We start from the raw sequence: 18,641 nt of genomic DNA on the forward strand, positions 1-18,641 counted from the left end.
TACTATACATTCAAATTAAGAATGTTTCTCTCTGGGGACCTAGTGATGAGGTATTTTATTAACCTGTAATTAATGAATGAACTGCAATACTTGGAAACCAGTCTGCATATATTATTCATTGCTATGTTGGGCAAGCCTCTTTCAAGCTTGAGGTAGTCAAGAACAACCTTTGTTTAAAAAGTATGCATACAATTTTAAAAATGTTAGTAAATAGGTATAATGTATTGTGATCAAATATATTTATGAATATTCATTCAGAAAAGTTTCATTGTGATGTACAAGGTAAAAATTATGAAGATCTTAGAGTAATAATGAAGTGCAATTTTTTTTTTTTTTATCAGACAAGCTGACCAGAAACTTTTGATTATTGCTGGTGTATTGTAATACTAAATTACTGAAAAATCACTTCTTAATGCATGCCATCAACTTTTGGGAATTTGGGGAATTGGTAGATTACATGTACAGTGTTTTGGGCATGCTTGTAGAGCTATAGAGGCACCAAGGTAAACTCAGTTTTATCTTCTCTTACATTCTTTACTACGTGTGAAAGGAAATATTTACTGCTCATCCAACCAAAAGTGTGTCAGTGTACTTTATTGAGATTAGTTAGAAATGAGTACTATTGAATGAATCCACTAGTTATACTTCCTTGTACATCGACTCTGTTTAAAGGGATCCGGTAACTTTGTCTCAGATTCTGAAAAATCCCGGATTTAGCTCATGCTGCAATCATAATTATAAGCCTTTGGGTCAGTCAGGAACCCCAAGCTGATTGCCTGTCTGATTATCAAGATATTTATGATTGGAAATCGAAACCAAATTTTGCGTTTTCCTAACGGTTTTCATAACACTACAGTCTATTGGGGAAAACGAGTATGGTAGAACCAGTCACTCAAAGATTTTTACTTTTTTTAGGCACTTTTTGATCATTTTGAAGCACAATTTTTTTAGGGCTTCAATATTACACCATATCACAGACTCTGATAACACGTAGGACCATGCATCTCAGATTTAACATTGTTAAATGATGCATTTAACATTACAGGACAAGGCACAAGCAGAGTTCAGCGTGGTTGTGGAGGACTACATCTCAACCGCAGAGCGACTCTTTGGACCCTACGTGTGGGGGCGCTATGACATTCTGGTCATGCCTCCATCGTTTCCCTTTGGTGGGATGGAGAATCCGTGTCTGACCTTTGTGACCCCTTGCCTCCTGGTGGGCGATAAATCACTCACAGATGTGGTCATGCATGAAATCGTAAGTCTTTTAACCCATTAGCAACTAGAGATTTTGTAAAAATGGCCTATTACTCACTGGAAGAGGTTGCAATATTGCTCTCATCTTTACATTGTTCTGAACAATATGAAACATGTGCTATTTTACCATGCAGAATCCTAGCATGTTAAATTTGCAATCAATAAGTGATTCGCAAAATTCGCAAAAATAAAACCCCTGTGAAAATAACTACTTATAGACAGTGTATATCACGGTTTGAAACACCAGTGTTTTGTGTTAAGTAAAACCCCTGTAAATAGCTAGAAGTTATTTTTAACTCATTCATGAAAAGAAGTCAATTAGCTAAGAAGTGTACAGGACAGGAAAGGGTAAATATAGAGGTCTTGTGATAAGAGTCTTTGTGAGAGATTAAAAATAAGACTTAAAATGATAGGCTCCTGATTTACCCTCTTAACGCTATTTAGCCCGGGGGGGGGGGGGGGGGGGGAAGCCCCCCCCTCGACATTTTTCGCGATAATTTTTTAATGCAAGAAAATCTTGCACTGAAATTTTGTGACTTTTTTCTTTCGAGTCTTGCGCAACTTTTGAAAGAAATTTTTCGAAAATCGGACCTACCATTACAAAGGCACGTGTCCTTTTGACTTCGCATGTCAGCCCGAAAATCGCTCATTTTTGTGATTTGTGTACAAAACATAAGGAAATCTCATTTTTCAAATAAAGAGGTAAAACATTGGTTATTTGGTCTTGTTTAGATTTTAGGTGTTTATTTTGGGGTCAAAATAGTTGAATTATAGTTGGAAATGAAATAAAACAACAAGAACAATAAAATACATAAGTTAAAAAAACAAAGAAATACATAAGAAATTATCAAAACAATAGATAACATAAGGAATAACCCTGGTTTTTCAAATTTTTGTGTTGTATTATTATTCCAAATGGTCTAACAAATATATGTAGTGAGAAAGAATGCTTAAATATGAATAATGTCTGATTTATGGGCAAAAATGTGAATTTAATGACCTTATTTGCATAAATTACCATAAATATGCAAATGAGTGAATTTTTCAAAAAAATTGAAATTACCATAGTATTCTATACACTTCACTTGACATGTATGCAAATTTTTGCGGCGATCGGGCGTTTCACGGCCGAGATCATAGGGGGGGGGGGGCCTTAGAAGGGCTATGCAGTTTCAAAATAGCCCGGGCTAAATAGGGTTAATAAAGATTTTCATAAGGCTCCCTCCAAAAAGTATTAAGGAAAGGGCTCAAGGAATCATGTGTATATTGTAGTGACTCCATTCATGGAGTTGCTATGATTAAAGCAAATACCATTTTTATTTAGGACATCATGAGTTTGTGTTTGTCAGCTGATTGCTCCTTGTGATTGTTTCAGCTTCATTTGAAGAGGTGTTGTGGACGAGTGGATAAGTCGCCGGACTGTGGATCACAAGGTCCGTGGTTCAAGTCCCGCCGCAGCACTAATGTCCTTTGGCAAGACATTGATCTACATTTGCCACTCTCCACCCAGGTGTTAAATGGGTACCCGGTAGGATGCGAAAGCTAATGTGGTTAGATTAGCAAGTGTGCGCATGTAAAAATGACGCCTGGCTGGAATGCTCCCCAGGGAGTGGAGAATGTGCATACATTGTGTGCGGGTAAGCCTGAATCCAATGACCGGGGTAATAATATACTTATCTGTAAAGCGCTTTGTGAGGGCCTCCGGTCCTGAAAAGCGCTATATAAGAACGAGCTATTATTATTATTATTTATTATTATCGTAAGGATTACGCACATATAACATTACCGCAGTAGACCCCCATAGAAGGATACTACAGTGCGTTGAAAACGCACAGGCGGTTTTGGGCGGTTCAGTGATTAAAAGGAGGGCCGATTTCGGGCGGTTTAGCTGCTATAGTTTGTAAATAGGCTTGATTGATATGTAATTCATTAATTGTGCGCCAAGAGTGCCTATTTCAGGCAGATTTGTGCGCCATTAAGTACGGAATTATAGTAAACATTATTATTATGATTTTTGTTTTCCCAGCACCCCAATGAAGTAAGCTCACATTCACCAATCGGCTAAATGCTTATTATTTTATCATGTTTCCCAAGAAGTAGGGAGTAAAATTACAAACTTTGTTAAGACATTTTGTTCTCATTTCTCTTTGACAGGCCCACAGCTGGTTTGGTAACCTGGTAACCAACGCAACATGGGGTGATTTCTGGCTGAATGAGGGTTTCACCATGTTTGCCCAGCGTTGCATCAGTCAAGAATTACTAGGTGAAGCCTACACGTGCCTCGAAGCTGCTACAGGGAGGGCACTACTTAAGCAACGGATGACATTTGCAGGAGAGGTGAGTCTTTGAGCGTGTCCACACACAAAACAATTTATCTCGAAACTCTATAACGAAACGTCGTATAAAGAATCATCGTATAAATTTCAGTGTGTCCACACACAAGAAACGTGGTATAAATAATCATTGTATAAATTCCAGGATGTCCACACACAGAAAAAAGTAATCCTGAAACTCTACAGCGAAATGTCGTATAGGTGCGCAGTTTGCTACTGCGGTCATGAAATGGAAGCGGAAATGAAAGGTCAGGTCTCCTTTCGCTCGAGGTCACGTTAAGCCCTGCCCAGTTAGTTACACTAGTTACACTAGTTCCCTCCACACACAACACCTTCCGTGATTAGGCGTGATTAGGCGTGATTCTTTATTGAGTTTCAGTTTGAAACGATGCCCAAACCTGCGTTTCGTTAGACTAGTTTCGTTATACGACGTATTGTTAGTGAGCGTCCACACACACAATTTCATTGTAAAACTATGGCGAAACGGTATCACTATCACGAAACGGTTTAACTAATCACGCCTAATCACGGAAAATGTTGTGTGTGGACAGGGGGGAAGTCAGCTCTCATGGGGAATTCGACACCGTTCGGGTGTTTACCCAATAACAGGTGTTGTCAATCGCCAGGGTTAGCCTTCAGTTTTATGACCATAAGACCTTATGTAATGCTTTGCTTTTCCCTCACCCGAAGCTCTCCGAGCGATAAGGGGGTAATTCTTGACTGGCCAACGGGTTTGCTGTGTGCAGATTTGTACTCCCATTAATGGTATTTCCACCAAGTCTGATGTCAGCGAATTATGGCCTGCTGCACATGGAACCTGCCGATCCAGTCCCTGTAAGGCTTGTTCAGATAGGATCCAGTAGACTGCCCCCAAAGACCACCATTTCCTTTTAAAACATGTGAATGAATGGCAACTGCCCAACGAAGGTCCAGCGAGCTATTTGTTATAAGATACAGAAATGTAAAGCATATTACGCTTTGCGTTCTCATTTTTTAAGAAAGCAGCAGATTTTCCACCTCGTATCTGAATGAGGCTTTAGATTTTGATTTTTAATAAATGATATGGTCTTTCATTCAACCCTGTGCCATCAGGAACCATGTAGTCCCTGCATTAACGAATCAGAGATTTCAGTAGTCATCAGATATACATGTATATACATTAATTTTCTTTGCAGTATCACAGAGTATTCATTGATTTGTTTCTTTATTGAATACAGTGATATTGCTTTGGACCAATCATAGTAAGATATCTGCTTCCACCCCAGCAGTAATTTTCAGGGAAGCCTTTTTGATAATTTTTAAATAATAATAATAATAATAATAATAATAATAATCTTTTAAAGTCCACTCCAAATTTTATTAAGTTAAACCGAAAATGGAAATTCTTTTTGCCCAATTGATCGTGAGCCCGGCAGCCACTGAGCAGCGCCAGATCGACGTTGCTCTATCTCTTATTGTTGAACGCCAAACAAGGTACATGTAGCAGCAACTCCCGTCTTTTAACATCCTTTGGTATGACGCGGCCGGGGTTCGAACCCACAACCTCCCGGTTGTGAGGCGGACGCTCTACTGACTGAGCCAACACACCGGTATAAGCCTTTGAATTTGTACCCTGCTAGGGCATCATTCACTACCCATCTATAATTGGAAAAGGAAGGATATAACAATGATGATTATAATACAGTGAAACCTGTCTATAAAGACCACCCAAGGGAGACAAGAAAAGTGGTCTTTATAGGCAGGTGGTCCTTATATACAGGTTCCTTTGTACATGTTTCAATGAGAAACCATTTTCAAAGGAAACAAAAAGTGTGGTCTTTAAAGACAGGTGGTCTTTAACGACAGGTGGCCTTTCTATAGAGGTGGTCACTAAAGCAGGTTTGACTGTAGTAATAATAATAGTAAATAAATAATAATAGTAGGTAGTACTAGTAGTGCTCATATTTCTCAGACTTGATACCTCTGGCGCTCCACAATTATTACCTCGCCTTTAGCATTGCTGCCAATATGGCATTCTAGCATTTCAAGGAATTGATTCCTGCTAGGTGCCCATTTACCTCACCTGGGTCGAGTGTGGCAAATGAAGATTAATGCCTTGCTCAAGGAAATTGGTCCTGCAGCAGGACTTGAACCGTGACATCAGCCTAAGTAAACTTGAAAGCTCTTTATTGAAGCCTAATCGAAGAACCTGGGTGGTAGAGAGCTGCCGAATACCAAGCTGAATATAGCTGCACAATATTACAAACAAAAATCTTCAAGCAGCCGCCACAAGGTGGTGCTAAAGCTTAACTACAAATCATTAGAACTCTCCATCTTTTCATCTCTAGGATCATCCTCTGAACAGACTACGTGTGGTGATCGACAAGGGCATCGACCCCGAAGACACCTATAATGAGGTCCCCTATGAGAAGGGTTTCGCTTTTGTCAGCTACCTGGCTAGCCTGGTCGGGGGGAAATCAGAGTTCACCAAATTCCTGAAATCGTATTGCCAACAGTTCAAGTTCAAGGTAGTGTTGAATAAATGTTCAATTTTTGATCTGTTTGATGTTTTAGATATTCAGAGGTTTACCATTTACAATTGTATATAGCACTGTATGATATCAAATACATGGTGCAGGATATCTACAGAGTTTAAACGAAATCACAGGAACTTTATCATTGTTGCATGCCTTTTATTGAACTCCCATTCACCAATTAAAACTGAGGTATATAGACAAATGCACAATATTTGTAACATTCTGATTTTGACATTTCTTAAATAAATGCCTCCTTTTTCTTTCCATGATAGAAAGGGCTATAGAATTTTGTTATTATTTAAAGGTGTAACTGCAGCATTAGGAAAAAAAAAGAAAAAGAAAAATAAAATCGAAATTTGCAGAAGGAACCCTAATGGAGGATCTGACCTCTTGACCTTAGATGACCCTTTCTCTTGCTACATACTTTTGCTGTCTTATGTCTGTTTCTTTCATCACATTGCTTCTTTCCCAAAATTAATCTGTATTTCTTTGTTCTTTTGAATTGCATAAAGAGCGTAGTTGCAGAGGACCTGTTTGATGCTTTCCTTGACTTCTATCCAGAGCTTCAGGAACAGAAGATCACACAAAAGTAAGTACAGTGAAACCTGTCTATAAAGACCACCCAAGGGAGACAAGAAAAGTGGTCTTTATAGGCCGGTTGTTCTTATATACAGGCTCCTTTAGTATATGTTTCAATGAGAAGCCATTTTCAAAGGAAACAAAAAAATGTGGTCTTTGTAGACAGGTGGTCTTTCTATAGTGGTGGTCACTAAAGCAGGTGTGACTGTTATAATAATGACAGCACAGGTCTACCTTCTTCTACCAAACACTGCTATGGCAAACTCTAAAGGACAGGTCCCACCTGTTAGTAAGATATTGTTTTTGAGTGCTTATAGGTTTCATTACAATGAGGTAAATTTATGGTCCAAGAAAGATTTTAATGACGACTCTGAATTGGCTTGTGCTGTGCTTCTCCCAGAGTATCTCACCTTAAACTAGGCTGCCACTGTTCAAAATATTGTACATGTTGCTCTGGGGAGAGAGAGATAACTGTTGGTGAAATATCTTTTCTGTGGACATTATACCACTATGCAATGATTTTTAATTTGCACACTCTTGCATTCATGTTCTACATGTGTGTCTCACAAAAAAATATTGAGGTGGGGCAGCTTGAAAAAATTTGGAGGGGGAAAGCTTGAAGAATTGGGGCAGGGGGGGGGGGGAGCGGTATGGTTTGATCCTCCCTAAAAAACCTATAAATACTACTGATCTTGCCACCCATAACCTTTTAGACTCACTCTTCACAACTAACATTGTGCCTTCAAGTATTCAAGAGGCTTTTATATGCACATAACATCTGTAACCACCCTTCTCTCCTTCCTATTCTCCTTTCTGCAGGAAAGGCTTTGAGTTTGACCACTGGCTCAACGGCACATCGTGGCCTCCCTTCGTCCCTGACCTGTCGGCCGGCAGGACGCTGATGGATCCAGCAGAGAAGCTTGCTAGCTATTGGCTCTCTTATCATGAAGAGGTACCTTTCAGATAGTCATAGGCACAGAGATGCCAACCAGTACGATTATATCGTATTTAGTACGATAATAAGAGTGAAATACGATAATACGATGTCACTGCAGGGAATAATTTCCAGCCAAAAATTTGCATAGCAAATCTGCTACACAAAATAATTTTTGCATAGCAGTTGGATGAACTTGTATAGCAATTTTTTTTCATGTTATAAATTACAGTGCAAAAACAATGACGTCACAACATCTGGTCATGAATGCATACTTACTACATTTTATGTTATGTACATTGATTCTGGTGTAACTGTGGACTCACCTTTAGTCATCAAGTGGATATGGCCGCTTGTTGCTACCTTGGTATAGGTAGGGTTGCACATTTGGTTTGCGAGGTGTACAGAAGAAATTCTTAACAGCACATTGTGGATTAAAATCAGTGGAAGATGGTCCCTCGATGCTGATCCTCATGAGATGATCTAGAGTGCGAGCATTTAGTCTACATCTCCAGTCTGTCTTAATTCGGCGCATTGTACTAAATCCCCTCTCCACCTTGGCATTACTGATGGGAAAGGTGAGTAAGACCCTGATGAGAAGACCAAGGTTGGGGTACTTGCTTGTTGAAACCTTGACAAATGCTCTCCAAACATCAGAGCTTTGCAAGTCCATCAGACTTGAATTCCAGTATGACTTGAAGGAGTTCCATTCCATCTGGATGGACTCTGGCTGGACTTCCTGGAGCAACCCCTTGAAATGCTCAAACACTGTGTTAAGCTCCTTGTGACCAAACTGGTCAAGAGAAGGCTTGTCCCTTGGCCAGGCATTAGTGTCCAACACCTTGAATGCTTGGAAAAGCTGTGAATTAAAGTCAGAGAATCTTGCATCGACACACTCTCTGATCTTCTTAACATATATCTTTCTAGAGTTCTGAAAAGCAGTGAAAACATCGCTTCTCATGTTGATCAGCCTGACATTCTTGTATTCCACTTCGGCCTTGCCATCTTGAAAGGTGATGTCACGGAGGAACTTTGACAGTTCTGAGGCATCCTCTATGTCCTCGTGCTCTGATTCAAGGTTTTGCATGGAAGTGTGGAATGACTCAAGACTTGCCATGGCAAACATAAGGTCCACTGACTCTCCTTGGAGATTGCAGGAAAGGGCTGCCAAAAGCTGCAACATAACATAGAATAGCAGACAGTGCATCACAAACTTGAAGCTAGTCAAGACCTGCAGGTATCCACGAAATCTAGCGCCATCTGCTGCTGACGATTCACTGACCATAGATTCAAGATGTGCAATGACGACTGGATATGACCGCAGAAGGGTGGCAAGTGCCCTGGACTTGTGCTGTAGCCATCTTGTCCCATGAGCCTTCTGTGGCTTAGTTACAACTTTCTCCATGACTTCTCCCAGAGTCCTTAACTCTCGCAGGCGTTTTGGGCTCTTCTGGTATACATAATACATGGACAGAAGCATTTCACTGATCTCATCCATGTACGTTTTCTCAAAGGCATTTTTTGCTGCCAGTTCCAATCTGTGATTCAGACAGTGCATTCCAATTAACCAGGGCATTTCATGGTCTTTCCGTAGAAGAGCAATCAGACCTTTATTTACTCCCATGTTCACTGCAGCACCATCAGCACAAACGCAGACTTTCCTTTCAGTGACATATCTGCATCAGCGAATATTTCATCCAGCCCATCTTTCAAGCCTTGTGCTGTAGCATGCTTAACATCAGTAATACAAAAGAAGTTTGACTGGACCTCACCAGTTTTATCATTCACAAAATGAACATACACAAGTTCTTGCTCCTTAACACTGGCATCTGTAGAACCATCAACCATGATGGAAAAATACTGGGCTTCCTTCAAAGCAGTGAGCATTTCACTCTTCATTGTATCACCGATGACACCAATAAACTCACTGCACTTTGCTTCATGTGTGTATGTGTTGCCTAATGGAACTCCATGTTTCTTCTCTAACTCGACGAAAACAGGGTACTTGGTAAAAGGCAGTTCTTCTTTTGCGATAGCATATGCAATGTCAAAGAGTTTACTTACTCGTTTCTCTTCCTCACTTGATGCTCCTGCTAACGCTTTCCCTATAGGCGTTGTCTTGAAGATTGCATCGAGCGTCAGTTTAGGCCTTGAAGAAAGAGCAATTGCTTTCTTATGCATTTCACTGCGAGAATGTTTCACAACATTGTCCTTTTTCAGGGCCGACCCCGTAACTCCATTGATAAATGCCTGGTTGAAATTACGTAGCGATCTCAGTTTCGCTTGATGTGCTACACACATCTTACACCTAATGCAGTTTAATCTCCCAGCACTTTCTTCGTACTCGATCCATTCCCTTTTCTGGTCTAAATCCTTAATCCAACCTTCCACAGTAACTACACGAATTGACACCATGTTTTGAAAATGACAAAAATATCGGTCCAACAATAAATCCAGAGACGAGTCGAGTCTTAAATCCAAAAAAATCCAGTAACTTTGAATCGTATCGAGGGTAAACAACAACACGTAGTATTAGCTCGCACATGAGCGCGATTGAGCCTGCCCTGGATATATAATTAGTTCACCACGTGCGTGCATTGTTGTCTGCATCGCAACAACACTCACGGCTAAAAGGTGACCGTAGACACTCATCGCCGATAGTGCGCTATGTAGGTGTGTGTAGCTTCACGGTTGGAAAGTGACTGTAGTACGCTAATATCGTTCAGTGCAGGCTGCGCTGGCCTAGCCTGCTGTACATGCAATGTGTGGATTGGCGGTCTGTGTGTGAGTACAGTACATAGCTCGTGCATTGTTGATGCATGCACTGCATTGTATGTACATGTAGTTTGTGGATTGGCGGTCTGTGTATATGAATGTACGTTTCGCTTGCATCGCAGCAATTGCGATTCATGAAAAAAGATGCGTCGCAAATGGCTGAAAATACATCGCGAATTGCGATGCGATACCGGGAAAATTATTCCCTGCACTGGACAGGTGGTTATCTCATCAACTCAGCTCTCAGTTAACATAAGAAAAAGAGGATCATGGGGGACCAATGGTCACCGATTAGGCATTGTTTGTTATATAGAAGTAGTGCAGTGGGCCTTTAAAGTATGATTTTTCATCTTAAAAAAAAATTAAAAAAACAATCGTGGAATCGCATAGAAACATGTTCAAGTACACCCCGCAACCCCAACAAAAACTTTGCTTTACAATTTTCTCATTAAATTTTAATGAACGACAAACATTTTACTTGACCGTATTTACCAGTAAAACATTTTTCTTAAATTTTAGTGGTAGTGTCGAGTTTTCGTGGAAATCTGATTTTTTAGGATACTCAGTCTGTTTTTTTTTTGTGTCAAGAGGTTAGCATCTCTGTAGGCAATATGAGTTGCAGCCTGTTCAGAAAGCCATTGCAAGACTTGTGTCCAAGTCCCCCAAATTGTTCCATATTTAATATATATTTGATGAAGTTACATTGGTTACCAAAGAGGCATAGAATTTTTTAAGCGGGACTGTACTACTTGTAGCTTCTTGCGCCCTCTATATAGCAAACAATGCCTAAGCGGTACCCGTAGGCCCCCCATGATCCCCTTTTTATGCCTCCGCTACAAAGTAGCCGGAGGCATTATGTTTTCTGGTTGTCCGTCCCTCCGTACGTCCGTACGTCCCGTTCTCGTGATCGCGTTATCTCAAGAACCAATTGATGTATTCCCTCCAAACGTGGATCAAGTATGTATCTCACAGAGCCAATGAACTGATTAGATTTTGGGGTCACAATGTTGAAGGTCAAAGGTCACAGGGCTCATTATGTATGCAAAAATAGCTCGTGATCGCATTGTCTCAAGTACTGGTCTATAGATTCCTGCCAAACTTGGGTCATGTATGTATCTAACAGAGCCAATGAACTGATTAGATTTTGGGGTCACAAGGTTGAAGGTCAAAGGTCACAGGGCTCATTATGTATGCAAAAATAGCTTGTGATTGCGTTATCTCAAGAACCGGTTGATGGATTCCTGCCAAATTCAGGTCATGTATGTATCTTACATAGCCAATGAGCTTATTGGATTGTGGGGTCACAAGGTTCAAGGTCAAAGGTCACAGGGCTCATGTTTTCAAAAATAGCTTGTCGTCAAGTTATCTCAAGAATCGATCGATAGATTCCTGCCCAACTTGGGTCATGTATGTATCTTGCAGAGCCAATGAACTGAATAGATTTTGGGGTCACTAGGTCAAAGGTCACAGGGCTCATTATGTATGTACAAATAGCTTGTGATCGCATTATCATGAGAACCAATACATTGTAGACAGATTACTATCAAACTCAAGACATGTATATGTATGTATCTTGCAGAGCCAATGAACTGATTAGATTTTAGGGTCATCAGGTCAAAGGCCATGGGGCTCATTATGTACATGTATGCCTATAAATAGCTTGTGAGTGCATTATCATTAAAACCGACAGATGGATTACAATCAAACTTGAATTTTTAAAATTGCTTTATGGCGGAGGCATCATTTTCGACTGCGCGCAGTCAAAATTTCATCTAGTTCTTATGTGAATTGAGAGCTGATTTAATAAGAAAACCACCTGTCAGTAACCACGCAGGGAGGTCTAACCCTTCCTGGTCAAACTAGTGCAGACAGTTTTTCAGATACTTTTGTTGTTTACAAAGCTTTGAATGGTCAAGCCCCAAATTATTTGTCTGAATTAAATCACAAAGGGAGACACTGTAATGCCGTGGGTGAATGCAGATTTTCAGTGAGATTTGATGTCTGATGTTAATGATAAAGTTGAGTTCTGGTCATGCGATTGCATTGTGAGAAAAACGTGGAATCAGAAAAGGTTGATCATCTAGCATATACATGTAAATATTGGTGTGTACTGCAAGGTTCTGGAATTATCAAAATGATAAGAATTTTGGCCCAGTCTTGGTAAAGTTACAAGCACTGTACTCAGAAAGATGTATATGGGACTACACGAACATGTGGCATTAAAATCTGTCCCGATTTGTATGATGTTACATGCCATATTTAGAATATTAAGGCATTTAAAGAGCCATGCTTTTCAGGGAACATTTTTTCTCTGATGTTCTTCCACACTTGCATAAAACAATGATAACGCTCACAAATTATTTTGTAACTCCACCCAGAACTTCTCTTTAACACAAATTTGGTCTTCATAGACAGGTGGTTACTGAAGCAGGTTTGGCTGTATAATTTTTTTGTTGTAATTTTTGTTCTGTCTTGTCCTGCAGAAAGATAACAAGGATCTGTCGTTGGATATCTCTGAGTGGAAGACCTATCAAGTTCTTCATTTCATAGATCAGCTTGTGGAATCAGAAGAAAGCCTACCTCACGAAACACTCAAACACTTTGCCACAACCTACCCCCAAATAAGGGATACACACAATGCTGAGGTAGGTATTCGTTACTTGTGAAATATTAGTATATTCACATAATTTCGTCGGCTGGCTGGCAGAAGGGTGTTGGCCCGCGAGCGACTCGAAAACTACTTTTCGAATTATTCACATTTAAAAATTTGTTTTATATTTAAACTGCTTTCCGTCCCGAAAATTGATTTAAAGCTTAAAAAGACTAATAGAAATGTTATAGTACAACACGGCCACAATTTCTTTCTCGGAAATAGGTCAGTTTTTTAAAAGTTTGAGGCGATTTAGTGCTAACGCCCTCTGCTTAAAGCTTCATTTTTTACGTGAAGTTCGAGCTAACGCCCTTCTGCCAGCCAGGCGACAATTTACTTAACAGTGCTTGTAAACTTGGGGGTTATAATAATAATAATAATAATGATAAAAATATGTCTTGTTTACCCGGGGTAACCTCAGCAGTATTAATACTGTTCTCCCTGAGGGCCCTGCAATCATATCATTACCCCTTTAGCCGAGCTGCCATGAAAAGGTGCTCAAGCATTCAATTAATTTTTTCTTACCGGGGTACCCATTCACCTCACCAGGGTGGAGTGTGGCAAATGTAGATTAATGTTCTCATCAATGAACATTAAAGATTTGGATAGTGACGGAGTAAATTTAACGTTCATGATCTCTGGAATTTCTATAGCTATTTGATTCATTTCTTCTGTTTTAATATTTTTTTTTGTTTCGTTTTACTCAGATTCGATTAAGATGGTCACAACTCACGATTGGTAGCGACTATGCAGATGACTTGTCAAATGTCAAGGCTTTCCTCATTGCCCAAGGTACAAATTTTATTTTATTTTCCCAAATAAGGATTAAAGGAAGGAAGGAATGAACATTTCTGTATTGCCTATGCAATTTGAATATTTCTAAAAGAGTGATGTGCATTGTTCCATGAAAATTATGATTCAACCAGTAACTTTGAAGTTATTAGCAATCAATATGTAGCTATATAATGCTGTAAATCAATTTACTGGAAGTACATTGTACTTAAAACTGCTTCGATCTGTTCCCCCTGTTCACATTGGCTGGTGAAATGTTGCTAAGCACCAAGTACTTCCAGAAAACGATTCATAGCATCCTAACCTAAGTAATAGATAAGTGATACATAAACATATACATGTAGATACAAATAGATTATACTTATAGTAAGTGAACAGAATGTGGAACCTAGAGTTTTTTGGGGTGGCACAGTGTCAGTTAAAGTTCCTTTATGTACATTTTTATGCCTCCGCCACCGAAGGTGGTGCCGGAGGCATCATGTTTTCGGGTTGTCCGTCCGTACGTCCGTACGTCCGTACGTCCGTCCGTACGTCCGTCCGTACGTCCGTACGTCCGTCCCGTTTGACCGTTATCACAATATCTCAAGAACCATTTAAGATTTAAACTTAAGACTCGGGAATAGTATTTATCACCATAGGAAGACGATCTGATTAGATTTTGGAGTACGTAGGTCAAAGGTCACAGGTCACAGAGGTCAACTTATGAAATTCCTTGTATTGAGTTTGTTAGCGCGATATCTCAAGAACCATTTGAGATTTAAACTTCAAACTTAAGGATAGTATGTATCACCATAGGAAGACGATCTGATTAGATTTTGGAGCACGTATGTCAAAGGTCAAGGGTCACAGAGGTCAACTTATGCAATTCCATACATTGAGATTGTTATCATGATATCTCAAGAACCACTGGAGATTTAAACTTCAAACTTAGTGATAGTGTGTATCACTATAGGAAAACAATCTGATTACATTTTGGAGCACGTAGGTCAAAGGTCAAGGGTCATAGAGGTCAACTTATGAAATTCCATACATTGAGATTGTTATCATGATATCTCAAGAACCACTGGAGATGTAAAAACTTCAAACTTAAGGATAGTATGTATCACCATAGGAAGACGATCTGATTAGATTTTGGAGCACGTAGGTCAAAGGTCAAGGGTCACAGAGGTCAACTTATGAAATTCCATACATTGAGATTGTTATCATAATATCTCAAGAACCACTGGAGATTTAAACTTCAAACTTAATGATAGTGTGTATCACAATAGGAAGACAATCTGATTAGATTTTGGAGCACGTAGGTCAAAGGTCAAGGGTCACAGAGGTCAACTTATGAAATTCCATACATTGAGATCGTTATCGCGATATCTCAAGAACCACTGGAGAATTTTCACTTCAAACTTAATGATAGTATGTATCACCATATCATAATATCTCAAGAACCACTGGAGATTTAAACTTCAAACTTAATGATAGTGTGTATCACCATAGGAAGACAATCTGATTAGATTTTGGAGCACGTAGGTCAAAGGTCAAGGGTCACAGAGGTCAACTTATGAAATTCCATACATTGAGATTGTTATCATGATATCTCAAGAACCACTGGAGATTTAAACTCCAAACTTGTTTAAATTGCTCTATGGCGGAGGCATCATTTTCGACTGCGCGCAGTCAAAATTCCATCTAGTTGTTTTTGTTTTCGGATACACCTATAGGGTAGAAAATATCTCTGTTTAAGTAAGTAACCTTGCTGTGGAATGTTGCATTTTCTATAAGTTACATGTTCAGCTTTTATTTATGTCGTTTATTCATCACTGATAAATTTCTCATATCATGGTACACCCTTTTCATTATGAATATTTCAGATACAAAACTGAAATGTTTCCAAACTTGAAATTACCAGGTATGCCTCTATTTATGTTGATGAATGTCAAAAATTTAAAAAATACGAGCTTGAGTGTATTTCATATGTTAAACTCTGCTAAACTGAACCTTACCATTCTTTCTCAAACACAGGCAAGCAGAAATACACTCTTCCCATTTATGCTGCATTGACGAAAGGATCCAAGAGAATGAAAGACTTTGCTGTGGAGACATTTGCTGCAACTAAAGACCAGCTTCACATAAACGTAAGGAAGCATGTGGAGAAAATGGTCAGTGTATTGTAAACTAAAATGTTCTGTACATTTCAAGAGTTCAGTGACACAAAGACGTAACTCCATATTTTTCCAAAATGAGTATTTGATATCAAGATGTTTAGAAAAATGTGGGCTTTCCAGGAAACACACAGACTTAACTCCACCCAACACCACATTGAAGTCAATGGCTAGTGAAACATAGATTTGACTCCTTAAGGCCCAAGTGCTCAGTGACATATAAACCACTTTTTCTCAAAATGGTCAAAATGGAGTTACGTCTTTGTGTTACTGACCCCTCAATTTATAGGTAGACCTTGTGTTTTGATGGTGTCGAGAATGAAATTCTCACAAGTAATATTCCAATGATGGCCATTACTCTTTTGAGTCAGCTTGCAAGTAGACCCAGTTTAGTCCCAGTTGAGGCTTTTTTTTAATAATATGATGATATTTAGTGTAATACGCATTCTGTATCCAATAGTACACAGATAATGAGTTTGCATTGAAACTGTGTTGCACGCAGGTACATTTGTTATCCCAACTTGTCACTCATTTACATGTAAACACAAATTTGCCATTGTTCTTGGGAGAAAGGATCCATTCTCGTTAGATTTAACGACGACATTAAAACCCTGGTAGTAATGTGTTACGTTTGAGATTTGGCTCGCATCTGAACAGTATTAAGCCAGCAACTTGCAAGAGAGCGGTGCCCTGTACCTTTTGGCAACTGCGCTCACCATCGTGTGAATATATCATGTGGTTAAGGGCCTTACTATCGAGAGTAGGGATTATTATCTGATCATACTGTAACTACCTATCTGTATACTCCTAATGTGGAACAAGAAAGGTAACTAGCAAATGATGTAATGGGAATTGTCACAGATGAGAAGAGACAAATTGGGGCATGTATGCTGTTATGCTTAAGTCACATTTGCCGTGGCGGCCGTGGAGTCGAGAATATCTACGGCCAAAAGCAATTATAGGACTGACACGGCCTTCCAACGGTCACATACATGTAGGGTAATGGTCACATATAATAGGGTAGGTGCACGGCGTATTTTGAATTTGTGGAGACAGAAAACCTGCGGCTACCGTACGACCTTTGAAGTGATGATGCACGGTCGCCTTGGGGTGTCCATGCGGCGTCCGTAAGTTTTGGCGAATACGGCATGGCTACGTCTACGGCGAACCTAGAAATGAAAAAAAGTTATATTTCCACAGCGACCCCTACGGCTTGTAAAGGATAGGGATACGCCCTATGGTGCCCCTGAGGGCCCTGCAGATCCTCTGCATCAGCTGGAGGTATCTCTCAATTTCAAGGGGCCTACAGCAACTGTATCCTAGCCGTAGAGCAAATGTGACTTAGGCATTAGAAATACATGATTTCTCTACTGAGAACCAGAAGGGCATTAACTCTGTGTTAAAGTATATGATGTAACACCCTTCTGGCTTCAAACAGATACTACATCATCAGCTTGGTCTATAGAGGGGGTAAACACATCCATGTGGTTTGAAATTGAATACCTACCGTAGTTATATGATTGACTAAAAAAGTTGCAGCCATCAGAATTTGGTTGCTAGTTTCTACTGTTTGTGGAAGAGCACAAATCAAGACAACTTTCATGTAAACTTTCACATGAATGAGAAATATGCAACTTTTCATGCGATATTTCCTATTTTCACAAGCTGTATTCAGACTGTTCTTCATGAATGTGAATTGGGTAACTTTTGAAGTTCAGATCATGTTACATTGTGCTTAAATCCTTCCATCTTGCAGTTAATGTTGTACAAGAATTATTGCCGTTACTTGCAAATGGGTTACTTAATTTGTTTGAAATCATTGTCTGGCATCGTGAATGAAGTAAGTTTTTTTTATGGGACAGGATATATTATACCATCTTGTAGAATTAGGTGTTTTTCTCACAGGGCAAAAGAGAAAAATATCTTCCATTTAAGTTGTGGCGATGAATTGTAAGTAACTTGTATGTTTTGGGTATCTGATGTTCTTAAAGAACCCCTGTTTTTGTTTATCCATTTGAAGAAATAACCTCGACTCTACTTATTTTTTGTATAGTGTGTTTGTGTATTATGTTATGAAATAACGTGATGATTAGTTAGAACAATAATCCTTATCTTTTCAGAGTAGAAAGATTGTTCATAAATATTATGTAGATTAATGTAGATGTAGTTTGTAATAGATTTGCTCTAGACACGGAAAGCACTTTGAGATGCAGTTTAATTTATTATTTTTGCATATTTAAGTTATTAGCTACGAACAACTTTTTTTATATGGGGTATGCCATTAACAAATTGAAAAAGCATAATGGAAAGTATGTCAAAACATGACATGTACATGCTGTAAGAACAATTTTCATACTTACCACAACCGAATGTCTTTTATCTATTAACTGCAGGCTATTGCAATGGTCACAATTGTTCTTCTTCTATCTGAAAAGGGAGAAATCCAAATTATTTTGGCCAGAAAAGATACCACATTGCGGGAATAGAATGATTGTGTTCCTCCGGGATGTTCCTCAGGGTTGTTTTCGTGCACCTTATTTGTGCAGGTCCAGCTGACTATGTATTCACCAAGCACAATGACAGGAGTTCCTAGTATTGCGTGTAGTAAATACATGATCAGCTGCGCATGAACATTGCTGTGGAATGTCC

The 18,641-nt window shown here is 39.3% G+C and overlaps 2 protein-coding genes across 2 annotated transcripts in view; one reads left to right on the forward strand and one right to left on the reverse strand.

The window, feature by feature from the left end:
* LOC588993 (aminopeptidase B) overlaps positions 1–16,120 on the forward strand; it is a 28,345-nt gene extending 12,225 nt beyond the window's left edge. Inside the window, exons 5-12 of the mRNA XM_030997526.1 lie at positions 1,046–1,258; positions 3,412–3,594; positions 5,918–6,097; positions 6,619–6,695; positions 7,505–7,637; positions 12,878–13,039; positions 13,752–13,836; positions 15,853–16,120. Coding sequence (XP_030853386.1) covers positions 1,046–1,258; positions 3,412–3,594; positions 5,918–6,097; positions 6,619–6,695; positions 7,505–7,637; positions 12,878–13,039; positions 13,752–13,836; positions 15,853–16,004 — 1,185 coding nt within the window. The 3' untranslated portion in view covers positions 16,005–16,120. The remainder of the gene's footprint in view (positions 1–1,045; positions 1,259–3,411; positions 3,595–5,917; positions 6,098–6,618; positions 6,696–7,504; positions 7,638–12,877; positions 13,040–13,751; positions 13,837–15,852) is intronic.
* On the reverse strand, positions 7,742–8,757 carry LOC100889557 (zinc finger protein 862-like). The gene has a single exon (XM_011673201.2). The coding sequence runs from the start codon at positions 8,743–8,745 to the stop codon at positions 7,948–7,950; it is 798 nt and encodes a 265-aa protein (XP_011671503.2). The 5' UTR covers positions 8,746–8,757; the 3' UTR covers positions 7,742–7,947.
* Positions 16,121–18,641: the final 2,521 nt, after the last annotated feature.

The sequence above is a fragment of the Strongylocentrotus purpuratus genome, unplaced genomic scaffold (assembly GCF_000002235.5).
Source record: "Strongylocentrotus purpuratus isolate Spur 01 unplaced genomic scaffold, Spur_5.0 spur5_scaffold_4, whole genome shotgun sequence".
Classification (NCBI taxonomy): domain Eukaryota; kingdom Metazoa; phylum Echinodermata; class Echinoidea; order Camarodonta; family Strongylocentrotidae; genus Strongylocentrotus; species Strongylocentrotus purpuratus.